Source organism: Lontra canadensis, unplaced genomic scaffold (genome assembly GCF_010015895.1).
Source record: "Lontra canadensis isolate GAN:19392208 unplaced genomic scaffold, GSC_riverotter_1.0 scaffold35, whole genome shotgun sequence".
Classification (NCBI taxonomy): domain Eukaryota; kingdom Metazoa; phylum Chordata; class Mammalia; order Carnivora; family Mustelidae; genus Lontra; species Lontra canadensis.
In genome coordinates this window covers 13,689,532-13,704,662 of record NW_022631029.1, presented here as the reverse complement: position 1 = coordinate 13,704,662, position 15,131 = coordinate 13,689,532, and the positions used below count along the sequence as shown (strand labels likewise).

Sequence of the window (15,131 nt, the reverse complement as noted above, 5' to 3'; positions counted from 1 at the left end):
ATTCCTCTCTTAATACCCCATTCCCACACTAAATTTCTACCCTGATACTTGTAGAAGTTAGCTCAAATCATTTTTTTATACTATAAACATCATCTTTGCTTAAGCATATAAAGTTCAAAGTTTTTTTTAGCTTTACTTTAAGATGAATCAGTTTCATATGTGGAATCAACTCTAGACTGTGCTGGCAGCTACAGTTGCATGTGATTTAGAACCATACCCCATGTGAAGAATGCTGAGCTTGCTGATCACAACAGATTTTATTTCCTTTATAATTTTAGTTAATCTTAATCCACATTTTCCCTTTTTAAATTTATACTCTGTTCTTACTGTATGAGAGAGAGAGAGAAAGAGGGAAAGACAGAATTTACTTTCATTACAGGTAAAAATGATCAGACTCATGATTCATTAAATTATAAAGAAGAAATGTGTTTCATGGATTTCATCTACCTGATCAGTGCCACCATCTGTTCACACATACTCAGAGCATATTGATAATCAATCACAACTCTTTTTCAGTGCATCTTTAAACATATTCAGAATCCTTCTCAAGACTGCTGGTCACTACCAAATCTCTATATTTGGCAAGCAAGATAAAACCTATTTCTCCCCTGCTCTAGTCTGACTTCATCCTGCAAATGGGATTCCACCTCAACCTTTCTAGTGAATTGCACAACCTGAACAATTCCAAAAAAGGGGGTCCTATTTATTTGTAAGCATCCTGCTCTGTTCATTCTCAGCAGTTATTGTCAGTAGATTTGTTCTTTTTTATGCCAAATTTAGTTGTTGAAAGGAACAAAAAATGTTGGATAAAATATATTTTCAAAAGATATATTTTATTTTAAGATTTTTTTTTTTTAATTCATTTGACAGACAGAAATCACAAGCAGGCCAAGAGGCAGGCAGAGAGAGAGGAAGGGAAGCAGGCTCCCTGCTGAGCAGAGAGCCTGACTCGGGGCTTGATCCCAGGACCCTGAGATTATGACCTGAGCCGAAGGCAGAGGCTTTAACCTACTGAGCCACCCAGGTGGCCGTAAAACATATATTTTAAAATGTACTTATGGGGATGCCTGGGTGGTTCAGTTGGTTAGGTGACTGCCTTCGGCTCAGGTCATGATCCTGGAGTCCTGGGATCGAGTCTCGCATTGGGTTCCCTGCTCGGCAGGAAGTCTGCTTCTCCCTCTGACCCTCCCAGTTCTCATGCTCTAGCTCTCTCTCTCTCATTGTCAAATATTAAATAAAATCTTAATAAAACGTACTTATGAACTCTCAAGTCAGAAAAAAATCTCAAGAGCCAAACTAAGCCAAAGCAGGGGGCTAGAGTGATAACACTTGTTCTATCTTCTTATTGGCATTTTCTAGATAGGTGAACTTGAGCATTAGTTTCTACAGTTAGGGGAACATTGAAGGAAAGAGATAGAAGCCTGAGTCTGTTGAAGATGAAGAGTCAAACACGAATTCCACTACCACTATCACATTAAACTGGGGTCCCAGAGACTCTTAGTACAGGGTAAACTAAAAACCTCCCGATTGTACTTTCCTCCTACCTAGATTAGGGGAATCCAGGGAAAATTACCTATTTTAAGACTTTGAGCCAAGTGAAAGTTTAAAAAAACTAGCTTTAAGTATCCGTAACCACAGATGGCTCTTGCACAGATGTGCAGTATAAGGTGATCCAAAAACATCAAGTAATGAATGGAGTTTAATGGGCCCCTTAGTTGATAGTGCCCTAGGTATTGGCAGAGACAAATGCTCTGAAGGACCACAAGTTCAACTTAGACCTCAAAGTTTTTCTCCAGATAAAGTTCTAAAAATCATGAGTCACAGAAAAATTTTTTTAAGAATCACAAAACTGGAAAGAAACCAAACTATCATAATTGATAGCTGGTACAAAGAATAAATAGCAGAACTAGAAGGCAAGGACTTCAGAAATGGGAATTTCAAGACAAACACTATGAAATAAGCATGTTTAATATGTTTAAGTAAATAAAACAGAGGATTGAAAACATGAATGAGGGTCAAGAAACTCTAAGAATGCCAAGCACATTTAAAGAGAACCCCCCAAAATGTCTAGATATGGGAAAATATAAAAATGGAAATTTAAGTTTAATGACTAGGTTTAACTTCAGGGTGATCATAGCAGAGAAGACTTGTAATGAACTAGGAAACAGAGTAGAATAAAGTAAATAAAAAGATGAAATAGATGAAACATATGTTAAGATACAGAGAAGACAGAATAAGAAGCTCTGGCATATGTTTAATCAGAGTTCCAGAAGGACAGAGAGGGCGGGGTGGGGACAGAGTCACTACACTGAAGACCTATTTGAAGAGCAGAAAGTAGAGAACTTTCCAAAACTGCTACAGGTACCAGTCCATAAAATCAGGAAGCTCAGAGTACCCCAGAGAGGATGACTAAAAAGAAATCTGTCTGTTTGCATGAGAGTGAAGCCATCAAATCTCAGATGCAAAAATAAAAAGGTTTTTAAAAACAGAACACCTGTCTGAAGGAGATACAGGAATGGCTAATGAGTAAATTAAAACATGCTTAATATCATTAGTCATGAGAGAAATCAAAACCACAATGAGGTATTACTTCATACCCACGGGAATGGCAGTAATTAAAAAGACGTACTAACAAGTGTTGGTGAGAATATGATGAAATCAGAACCCTCATATATTGCCAGTGGGAATATAAAATGGTACAGTCATTTTGGAAAACACATCACATGGCCTAGCAATTCCACACCTATATATATACCCAAGAGAAATAAAAACGTTATGTCCACACAGACTTGCATATGAATATTCTTAGGAGCATTATTCATAATAGCTAGAACATGGAAACAACCTGAGTGTCCCCCTCAGCTGGTAAATGGATAGACAAAATGTGGTATATTCATTCAGTATACTATTTATTACTCAACAATAAGAAGGAATGAAGTACAGATACATACTACAACAGGGATGAATCTTGAAACATTGTGCTATGTGAGAGAAGGCAGTCACAAAGTATGTATATTGTATGATTTCATTTATGTAAAATTCCCAGAATAGACAGAAAGTAGATTATTAGTTGCCTAGGGCTGGGGTTGGAGGGTAGAAAATATGGAGAGTGACTTCTAATTGTTACCAGGTTTCATTTTGGGATGAAGAAAATGATCTAAATTTTGATTATGATGGTTGCATAATTCTGTTGATATACTAAAAACCATCAGCTGTACTCTTTAAGCAGTTGAACTGTATAGCATATAAATTATATTTCAATAAAACTATTTAAAAAGGCAGCTAATGGAAGAAAGTCCTAATACCTATAAAGCAATGAATTTGGAGTGATAACTTGACTTCTTAATAGCTTTTTTAGCCAGAAGATGGCTGAGAAAAGTATCTCTTAACCTAGAAAATTTCTTTTAATAATGAGCAATAATATTTTTAAAAATTGTTGAGATATTTTTAGATAAAAATTGAGTTTGCCACCAACCCAAATCCTACTAAAATAATTTTAAATGTTGGATTTTAGGCAAAAGGAGATTTCTGATAATATCTGAGATGCAGGAACAAGTAACAAAGTTAGTGACGAATGTGGGGGTAAATCTAAACAAACACGGACTGTAAAAATGTAATGGTGAGTTAAAAACAAAATCGGGAAGAACTGAAATACATGACAGTAATGTGTATGTCAAGGGGATGGTGGCTGAACTTAAAGTGTCTTAAGATCCTTCTGTTATTCAGAAAGAATGTAAGCATAGGTTGACTTTAGACTTAGGTAAACCATGTATCAGAAAATCTACTGGACTTAAAATATTAAATATGATGAGTGAATAAAAAAAATGTAAGTATGCTATACTTTCTAGGGTAGTAACCTAAGGATTAGAAATAAATGAAATAAACATAAAATAAATATAAATAAAGGTATAACTTTTAAATGAGTAGAGGCAACAAAATAGAATAAAAAATGGAATTGGAAAAAAATTCATTCAAAAGGCAAGAATTAAAAGAGAAGTAATAGAAATGGCAGTATATTTAGAAAGCACAAGGTAAGATGGTTGAAATAAAATCACATATATCTGTAATGATAATAAATGCTCCATTTAATTTTATCAGACAGGACAAAAGATTCTGGGTATATGCTATTACAAGAGACATCTACAACATAAAGTTAATGATACATTGAAAGTGAAAAAAAGATACACCAACCGAATATTAACTTAAGAAAGGTGTCATAGACTTTATGGCAAGGAAACCATTTTCAAGCCAATAAATATAGATTATTGCACTCAGTAATTTTTAGATACAGATTCTTTTCTAGCACACAGTATACAAAGCACATTTATGATAACTGATCACATACTCTGTCATAAAGCAATCACACCAATTTCAAATAATTAGTATCAAACAGACCTTATTCTCTATTCACAAAGCAAACAAGCAAGAAAAAAACACAAAGATAACTAGGAAACATCCATATATATTTAAAGATTTTATTTATTTATTTGACAGACAGAGATCACAAGTAGGCAGAGAGGCAGGCAGAGAGAGAGGGAGGGAAGCAGGCTTCCTGCTGAGCAGAGAGCCAGACTCAGGGCTCTATCCTAGGACCCTGGGATCATGACCTGAGCTGAAGGCAGAGGCTTTATTTAACCCACTGAGCCATCCAGGCACCCCAACATCCATATATTTTTAGAGTAAGAAGCAAATTTCCAAATTATTTGTGAGTTGAAGAATAAATAATAATGGAAATCAGAAAATATTTATGACGGAATAAAAATGTCAATACTACATATCAAGCTAAAATGTTACAGGGAAATTTATAGTTTTAAGACACATATATGGAAAGAAAAAGGAGTGAAAATTAGTGAGATAAGTATCCAACCAAAGAAAGCAGTAGGAAGGAAATTCAAAAAATAAGCGCTCAAATTAATGAAATAGAAAATAAAAATGTTTGGGGTGCCTGGGTGGCTCAGTGGGTTAAATAAGTGTCTGCCTTCCGCTCAGGTCATGATCCTAGGGCCCTGCGATTGAGTCCCAGGTAGGGCTCCCTTTTCGGCAGGGAGTCTGCTTTTCCCTCTGCCTCCCCTTCCCACTGCTTGTGATTTGTCTCTCTCTCTCATGTGCTCTTTCTCCCAGATAAATAAATGCAATCTTAAAAAAAAAAAAAAAAGGAAAAGGAAAAGAAAATAAGAATGTTGGATGATCGACACAGCCAAAATTGGCTCTTTGAAGAGATTATTTAATGTGACATGCCTCTGCAGAGCCACATCAAAGAAAAGAGTAAAATTAAAGAATATTAGGAATGAAATAGAAGAGTCATAGATGCCATAGGTATTGAAAGATAAATGGGTTTTATGAAATTTTTTCTGCTAAGAAAAGGTGAATATTTAGATAAAATGAAAAATTCTTAGGAGAAAAAACTTATCAAAATTGACTCAAATAATTAGAAACACAAATATTTCTGTAACCATTGAATAGAAGAAGTAAGTAACAGTCCTTGGAGAAAGAAAATGCCAGCTTTACTGGTGATTTCTAAGTGAAAGTTAACAGTAAGAAAATTTCAGTTTTATGCAAACCATTTCGGAGCACATTAAAAGAGTGAGCACTCCATTTAGGAGGCGAACTTGGTACTAAAACCTGATGAGGACAGCACAAAATGGGAAAATTACAAACCAGTCTTATCCATAAATATAGATGAAAGATTCTGACAAAATATTAGTAAGCTGAATCCAGTAACATATAAAAATATAATACATCAAGACCAAGTGGGGTTTTTCATAGTTGTGCAAGGAGAGCTGAGTATTGTAAAAATTCATTAATGTAATTCATTTCAATAACATATTAAAGGTGAAAGATGTGATAAATCATGAGAAGCAGAAAAAATGTTTATTAATATTAAGCATTCCTTAATGATTAAAAAAAACCCAACTCTTGGCAAAGTTGTAATAAAAGGGAACTTTCTGTAACTTAAGAGTGCCTATAAAAAGCTAAAGCAAACATCAAACTTAATGATGAAACACTGAAATTCTTGCCTTCAAGACCAGGAACAAGGTGAAAATGAGCCACAGTTTCTTCTAGGCCTCTCTGTCTTTCTGCATGGCCTGTCCATGTGGCTGGTATGGCCTTCAGAGCATCATGGTCAAAGGGTGGCTGGATTTCTAACATGGTGGCTGGCTTCCAGCTGGAGGAGACTAAATGTGCCTGTCCTCCTACAGACAAGGACTAGAACTAACACTTTGGCTGCATTTACTGGTTGAAGCAAGCCACAATTTAGCCCAAGTTCAAGGGGAGAGTAAACAGACTCCACCTTTAGTTGTGAGTACCCTATGTGTGTACAAGCAGGAAGAACTTGGTGGCAGTCATCTCTGGAGATCATCAACCACAACTATCAGGCTGGTAAAAATGTAAAAGTCTGGTGACGCAAGATGTTGACAACAATGCGGAGTGATTGGCACACTTACACACTCCTTGTGACCCTGAATATAACAGCATTGGTAAACATTTTGGTGTTATCTAGTAAGGTTAAAGATGTGCATACTATGTAGTCCAGCAATTTAACTCCTAGGTCATTTTGCTATGTGTACCAGGTGATATATATATATATAAGAATATTCAGAATAGCATTTTTTGTTCTAGCAAAAAACCTGGAAACCAACCAAAATGTCTATTAACAGCAGAATGGGCAAACAAATTGTGGTGCAGTCTTACAATAGAATTCTGTACTTCAGGGAAAATGGGCAAATTGTATGTACAATAACATGATTTAATCTCTAGGACATAAGATTGAGTAGAAAAAAGCTAGGTACTAAAAAAATATACAGAACAAATGAAGTTTAAATGCAAAACACATATGTAAAAACAAGCAAAGAAATGACAAACACACAATTTAGGGTGGTAATTATTTCTGCATTAAGAGAGAAGGAGATAGAAATGGGTTAGGACGTAGATAATTCTAACAATCTTTTTTGGTGATTTGAATGATGAATGTTTTTCATATTATTTTTCCTTATACTTTCTATAATTTTATGTTCTTTTGTGTCTTTTCAGTATTTAATATAAACAAAAAACCTTTAATACTTACTTTTTTGGAGGGGGTAGTGAGGATTCCTTTTTTTGCCAAATGATTGCTTTGAATGGTCATTTCCACTGTTGAGTAGCAGAGAAGGACCAGGGTATGTCTTGGGTTAGTTACCTTTACTAGCAACCCGTTGACCCTCCTGAGGATCTTGGTGAATAATTTATATTGCTTCAAGGATGAGGAGTGGATCTGGCTAGGAAGCCTTCATTCAATGTGACTCTTGGTCCTCAGTGGGATGGAAGATGTAAGGCAGTTTGCTGACCTTACTTTTCTGTTTTTTTATACTCTTGGCTATCTTTATAGAGCCTCTGCAGACCCATAAGAACTTCCAAGGCCATCTTTTCGGGCAAACTTGTTGGTTTGCCTTGTTGGATTAATGATCATTAGCTATTGAAAATTAAGAGAAATCAGCAGCTCACAAATGTAAAGAGTAGGAACTGTGGCTTCCAATTTCTTGCAATATTGTTGTTTTACAGATTGATCAGCTGAAGCAGGAGCTTTCAAAGAAGGAGTCAGAACTTCTTGCCTTACAAACAAAGCTTGAAACCCTTAGCAATCAAAATTCAGATTGCAAGCAACACATTGAAGTGCTTAAAGAGTCGCTTACTGCCAAAGAACAGAGGGCTGCCATCCTTCAGACCGAGGTAAGGCACTGTTTCAGGATTCCAGGCAAAAGACGTTGAGTTGATAGAAAATATCCTACCTGGACAGCTCTTTAGAAGATCCCTTATCCAACCCCTTGGGGCCAGATGTGTTTTGGATATCAGATGTTCCAGGGATTTTGGAAAGGTAAGACCCATACCACAGATTGCATAACACTCACAGTGGGGATATAGCAACACCCTATAACAATCAAATGACTATTTCTGCAGAAAAAAAAAACTGCTCACACTAATGTAGGGTAAGTAAAAACTGTGTAAATAGCATCCTATTAGTTCATGTCAGGTTGTGCCACCCCAAAAGAGTTTGTTTTACACTGGAATTTTTTTTTTTTTCATTTTTCAGGGTTTTTTTGGATTTGGGAACCATAAATAAATGGTTGGATCTATAATGGTATTTTCAAAATCATAAAAAAGTTGCAATGTCATCTGCCTTACTTGCTGTGTATCTGTATGGGTCCCTCTCTGTGATTCTAGGGGTTTTTTACTTCCTAAAGAGTATCCTCAATTTTCAAGATTCTTTTACCCATATAAGAAAGTTGATATTTGTGTGAGTTTCTTAAAAGAAATGTTGGTTTGTCTTATTCACACTTAGAAGAAAACCAAATACATGTTACTATCCTATTTCCTTGCTTCTCTTCATTGGATTATATCTTTGGGTGTGCTAAGAAAAGCAAAACACAAGCTATTTATGTAAGTAAAACAGTTGCCAGAAAATAAATTATTGCATGTGGACAATAGCAAAGAATGTGGTGAATCTCCCTGATTTGGGGGGTTAAGGTAGTATGTTTTGTGGGTTTCTGTGGGAGAAGCCAGTCTAATTGAGTTGCACGTTCTCTCTTGTACTCTTTAAGCTATGCCTTTGTATATGTTTTCGGGTCTGTGGGGAGGATTCGATTTTCCTTGGAGTTAAGGGGGCCATTGAGTAGGCCTATGCCCTCAGTCAAGGTGCAGCAGAGTGTCCTGAGGCAAAAGGAAACAACCTCCAGATTGGTTGGGTCTTGGCATGTGTGTGACTCAGCCCCTGTGCACTTGACACTGGCTCGTAGGCAGTTGTTTGATCACTGCAAACCCAAATGGTCACTTTGACCTCAGTGATGTAGATATTTCACATTTAAGAAACATCATTTTCAGTCCTGTGTGGTTTCATTGGGAAACTGGAAGCACAGATATTTTATTTTGCACAGTCAAAATTTGAGCTCTGGGGGCGCCTGGGTGGCTCAGTGGGTTAAGCCTCTGCCTTCGACTCAGGTCATGATCTCGGGGTCCTGGAATCGAGCCCTGCATCAGGATCTCTGCTCAGTGGGGAGCCTGCTTCCCTCCCTCTCTCTCTCTCTCTGCCTGCCTCTCTGCCTACTTGTGATCTCTGTCTGTCAAATAAATAAATAAAATCTTCAAAAGAAAAAAAAATTTGAGCTTTTCCATAAATTGGAAGATAGCTTGTGTCTCTCTTGAAGAGGCTACAGTGTATCTAGTCCAGAACTGTGCCAATACTGTAGCCACTAGCCACAGGTGGCCAATCAAACTTAACTAAAATTATGTAAAATTTAAAATGTAGTTTCTTAGACACACTAGCCATATTTGAAATATTTGATAGTTACATGTGGCTAGTGACTAGTGTATGAGAAAGTAAGCCATAGAACATTTCTGCTATCTGGCACTTATCTAAATAGGGGTTAAAAACTATGGCTTATGGGACAAAGCCCACTTATTGCATTTCTTTATAAATAAAGGTTTATTAGAACACAGCCACACCCTGTCATCTGTGTGTTGTCTTTGGCTCTTTTGGGGCATCAGCAGCAGAATTTAATAGCGACAGAGGCCATCTGGTCCTTAAAGTTGAAAATATTTACTCTCTGGCCCATTACAGAGAAAGTTTGCCAAGCCATAGGATTGTGATTTTGTGGGAAGAGGGTTGAGTGGGAATTGAAATGTCCTCTTCCTACCAGTCGTAGTCTGAACAGAACCAGATAGTTTGCTGACCCCTGTTGTAGAACAAGGGTCAATTTGTTTTCACAGTGATTATTCACAATACATGGTTGTCTTGGGTTGGCAATGACACTAGCATTACTAATAATGCTGTGTAATTCTGCTGCTGTGTATTAGGTAGAAGGAAATTTGAGAAGCAAGGCAATCTGTTGTGGTATAACTTGAACTGGGAATCAGGCTTCTTGATGGTTCCTTTCCAGCAGGAAAGAAAGAAAAGTCAGCTCAAAAAGTCTTACTACCTTCCTCTCATTACCTTATACTGATGAGTGCTGTATCCCCCGGCCTTTTTCCCTTTCCTTATACTCTCCCCTGTATCTTACTCTTCTCAAGTTAATGTAGTCTAAATCAGACCTATAAATTTTTCATGAAAAAGACAGTGGTAGCATTATGTGAATAGCTTCTGTCCCATGTTCAATAATTAAAATGACCCAATAAAGAGATGGTGCTTTGAAGTAGAAAAAATTATTCTCTGTGTGCAGAGAAAGTGAGGTGATTTTCTAGTTTCCTGCTTTGAAGTTGGGAGTGTGAGATTAATGATTTTATCAACTGGAAACATCCAAGGAAATTTCTTTTGCCCTTTTTCTTCTTTTAAAATCTTTGTAAATCGAAATGGAGAATGTTATCTAATGATCTCCATCTCTTAGGGGAAGCAGTTGAGGTTGAAATTAGCTCTATTTGTTGGATTATAAGCAAAGGATTTTTGACAGCAGAGTAAAGTACATTAAAGAAATTTTCCTGCTTCTTGGAGAAACAGACAGAAGTAAGAATCTTGCTACCTAACATGTGGTGGATTAGTGAGTGAGTCAGTGAATGAGATATTTTATGTTTTGTTGTGCCCTATAATGAAAGACCTGAGTTTACACTCATATGAAAGATATGGTGCTCATTCTTAGAGGGGGTTATACCTGATAGTTCCTTCCAGTTAGATTCCTGAGTCATTCCTGTAAGCTCTTGCTAAAACAGGAGAGGGCTGTCCCTAGAATGGGAAGAGCATGTTGGCTTATTTGGAAAATTTGTACCATCAACTGGGTTTGGCTACTCTTAGAATATGGTATAAAGGAAAGATACCTCTGGCTTAAGGGTTCATCACTGCAAGGAAGCCGTTTGCTACCAGGGTATTTGGGTTTAGGAGGTGGTAGGATGAAGGGTGGGATGAGGAGTGGAAGGCAACTTGTCTGGGTTTGTGGCTATGTGGCTTGGCTCCTGGGTTGGTTTGTTTTAACTTGTACAAATGCCCAGACGCTTTTTGACATGTGTGCAATAAATCAATGGAATAATAATTACACATACACAGAGATACACCACATAGCTCTTAACATAACATTTTACTTTTTAAAATAGCTTCAAAGGACCCCAAGGCCAAGTTTCTTATTTTGCTACTTCCCTTGATGTTTTCTATGTACTAACTTAGCCCCATCTGCCAACACATTAATTCAGTGGCAGTAGCGATAATCATGAATTGGCTTTTTTAGCACCTTGATTTTTCTAGATTTCAATGAATAATTACCAACATATTCAGAAATTAGGAAGAAGAAAGGCCTAGCTATTTTTCTATGATCTTAAATAAAATGTATGAAGAACACAGCATTTAGAAGTGAGAGATGTATGGACATGCCTTTGCTTCCCCATTATATAATTGCAACATGAATAAAACTTAAACCTGTCTGAGTCATCATGTCTTGATGTATGAAATGTCAGTCACTGTGCCAGCCTAATGCATCTGTCTGAAAAGTGCTTTGACTGCAGGGGGTGCGGGGGTTCGAGTTGTAAATTGTGCTATCATCATTGCTGTTGTTATTATTATTACTATTATATATCAGGATGTTTAGGGAATCCTCTATGTTACTTCTTTTCTTAACATGCATTCTGTTTTTTTTGCCTCTGTGGGTCTCTTGAATTTGTGTGTCTGCATTTATCAGGCTGAGACGTTTATTTTTTAATTGAGTTATATTTTTCTGTCTTAGAATGATACATAGAAATGAAGAAAATATGAAAGTGTCATCTATTTTGTTGTGTCCCCAAATTAAGAGACTTCCTTCAGTTTTCTGGCAGGTCCACTTTTCCCCAGCCCAGCATGATTCCTAAACTGCCAGGCATGACAACCCTTTTGCATGTTTTCTGGAAGATGTGTTATATGACAGTGGCATATAATGCTTGCTCTTATACTCATTTCTGTTCCAAATAGATCAGGGAGGAGTTCTACTTGTTTAAAAATAAACACTTGAGAACTTACTAACAAATATGTAGGGGTTTGTGTTCATAAAGCCAAGGGGCAGCAAACGTAGGTTAGGTTAGTCACATCTCCATAGCAAAGGTCCATAACCTTTTTGTTTTTGTTTTTTAAAGATTTGTTTATTTGAGATAGAGAGAATGAGAGAGCAGGGAGAGGGGGAAGAGCAGAGGGAAAGAATCTCAAGTAGACTCTCCACTGACTGTAAAGCTGATACAGAGCTTGATCTCATGACCCTGAGATTATGACCTACCCCAAATCAGAAGTTGGAGATTTAACTGACTCAGGCACCCAAGCATCCCTTGCTTTTGTTTTTAAAATGTAATCAGTATGGAAGAGAACTTCATGCAATCTATAGGCTCACTTACTAGAAAAATTTACCTTGGCATACATACATTTATATTCACTTGCAATCATGTATATAATTTTAGGCAGTTTACAGATGCCCTGAAGCATTTCCAAGAATTTCCAAGAATTAAAGATTCCTGCTTTGTAGATTCCATGCATTTTTTTCATTCAACACATAATTTTTGAATGATTACTATTGCTGGATATGATGCCTGCCTTTATCCAGCCAACATTTCATTGGGCATATGGATATATGATGGATAACTAACTGATTTATAGTACCATGAATGCTCAGTGATTTCGTTATCACTGGTTGATAATAATTCCACACAAAATCTTAATTGGATTTTATTTTCCTTCTATTGTTTAAAGCAGATAAGGAAAGGAAGGAAAGAAGATAGAAGGAAATACATGTTGAGCTCCTTTGGAGATAAAGCATGTAAGCTGTATGAAATGTCTATTTATATCTCATATAATTGAAGGCTAATGTTGCCAAGGTGATTACTCTGATAATGTTAAGATTTTATGTTTTGACTAAAGCTTATCCTTTTTGAATCCACACTCAGGCAACTTGGCTTTTCTTGAGAAAGGGAATGGTATTTATGGGGTTACAGACACTCTGCTGGACTTTTTCAGGAGTTACTGCATTTACTTAGAAATGCTTCGATCTGCTGTACTTCAGACACTTCCCTAGACTTGTCTAGATGAATGAGGTGTCATTTGATAATATTTTATTGAGTATCTATCATGTGCAAGGTTCTGAACAAGGTGGGACCCATAATCTCATGAGCTATTGGTCTTAGACTTCTTAATTTAATTCTATTGCTCAAATGGCTACTGAGTGTCTTGTGGCTGCTATATTGAGTTTCAGGAGATACAGCTTAATGTTTCCCATGTGATACTTTTATCTTAAACTTGACTCACAACTTGCGAGGCTGGTATTATTAACCCCATTTTCAAGATGAGGAGATAGAGCCTCAGAACTTGTTTAAAGTCATACAGTGGTGAGTGACAGGGGCTTGAATTGCAAAACCTGAGCTCTTAACCAGAAATCTAGTGCTTTCCATAAGGGCCCCTGTGGAATAAGTGTTTTCTTTGTGTCAAGGAGCTGACATACATTGTCTCATTTAATCTTCACAGCAAGTTTTATAATCCTGTCTTTTTTTTTTTTTTTAAAGATTTTTATCTATCTATTTGACAGACAGAGATCACAATAGGCAGAGAGGCAGGCAGAGAGAGAGGAGGAAGCAGGCTCCCCGCTGAGCAGAGAGCCCGATGCGGGGCTCGATCCCAGGACCCTGGGATCATGACCTGAGCGGAAGGCAGAGGCTTTAACCCACTGAGCCACCCAGGCGCCCCTATAATCCTGTCTTAACAGCTGAGTTCACTGCTGTTCAATACTTAATGGGTAAAACCCTGTATTGGCTATGAAGAGTTAAGAACGAATAATTCTGTGACTTAAATCCTCCTAGTATTACTATAGCTTTAATAACCATTACATATTGGCCATAATAATGAAGGATATTGCCCAAACTCTGGGGCGGGAACCATTTTTCATGAAGTCTAGAATTCTTGTATATTAAGAAGAATTTATTATATATTTACTTTTTATTTCTTTAAAGGTATTTATGATTATATGTACATACCTATACTTATGCATGCATGCATACTTTGTTAAAAAAAAAAGTAAAAGAATGGACAACAGTACCTTTGCTGTGTTTCCCTTTGTGTTGGAAACTCAGATGATATTTAAATTGTCTGTGATATACATATGTTGTGTATAATTGCAAGGTAAAAAATTAAATGCATTTTAACAGAATGAGTGTTGATCACTTCTTCAGGGAGATTGTTTCTTCAGTAAGGAGCTGCTGGTGGAGTAAGAGGAGATGTTTTCTGGGTTCTGTGGTGGCATATTTTTGTTAGTGAGTCACGGATGTCTCAGTGTGATAACACAACCAGAAAGCAGACTTGGGCTGTCAGTTTCAAGGTGGATCATAAAAATCAAGCTTTTGACAATGAAAATGTTGTTGTTACATGGAGAAAAGAACACAATTTATGACTCCTTGTTTCTTGGTTTTCTGCACTGAGGTGAGCCCTCTCTCATTTTCAAGATGAGGCCCAGACTCTTGATTATACAGGTCACTGTGACAGGAATTGGGGATGCTTTGTGGCCTCCAGGGACCTTGGGACTACACGCATTCATACAGGGTTTTGCAAACTTTTCCAGAAACTTAAGGAACCACTCTTTCTTCTGAACTCACATGTTTTGGGCAAAGGAGTTTTTTTTTTTAAGTGTGTAGAAATAATATTTGCCACAATATATAAGGTGGGATTTACAAGCAGTCCTCCTTTATTTTTTTTTACCTTTTTAATATTTAAATTCAATTTAATTAACATATAGTATATTATTAGTTTCAGAGGTAGAATTTAGTGATTCCTCAGTTGCATATAATATCCAGGTCTCATTCCCTCAGGTGCCCATTATCCAGTGCTCCTTTACTTTTAACCAGTAATTTCAGTTTTCCTTCTGCCTCCTGTCGCGGTTGACTGGCAAGCAGTGAAGTCCTTTTTAATCGCTTCTGTCCAGGCTTCAAAGGGTATTTGAAATAACCTTTTTGAGATAGACTTTTGTTAAGTGTAAATCATGGCATTTAAAGTGAGATGTTTCTTTGAAAAAGTAATTAGTATATGATAAAAACCAATTTTTAGGACTGTCAAATTACCCCAGTGCTGCATTAGGGTGCATTGTTTCACTTTCAAGACTTGTGAGGAATGTCTTTAGAATTAATAAATTAAGGGATTTGGTGAAAAAAATATACAAAAGAAAATCCTGGTGTCACTT

General features: G+C 36.7%; 1 protein-coding gene across 4 annotated transcripts in view; it reads left to right on the top strand.

The window, feature by feature from the left end:
- The window catches only part of ERC2 (ELKS/RAB6-interacting/CAST family member 2), a 907,860-nt gene that overhangs the window by 313,215 nt on the left and 579,514 nt on the right, over nt 1-15,131 (top strand). For all 4 annotated transcript variants that reach the window (XM_032868346.1, XM_032868345.1, XM_032868344.1 and 1 more), the window contains exon 6: nt 7,540-7,707. In XM_032868346.1, the coding sequence (XP_032724237.1) occupies nt 7,540-7,707 (168 nt within the window). The remainder of the gene's footprint in view (nt 1-7,539; nt 7,708-15,131) is intronic.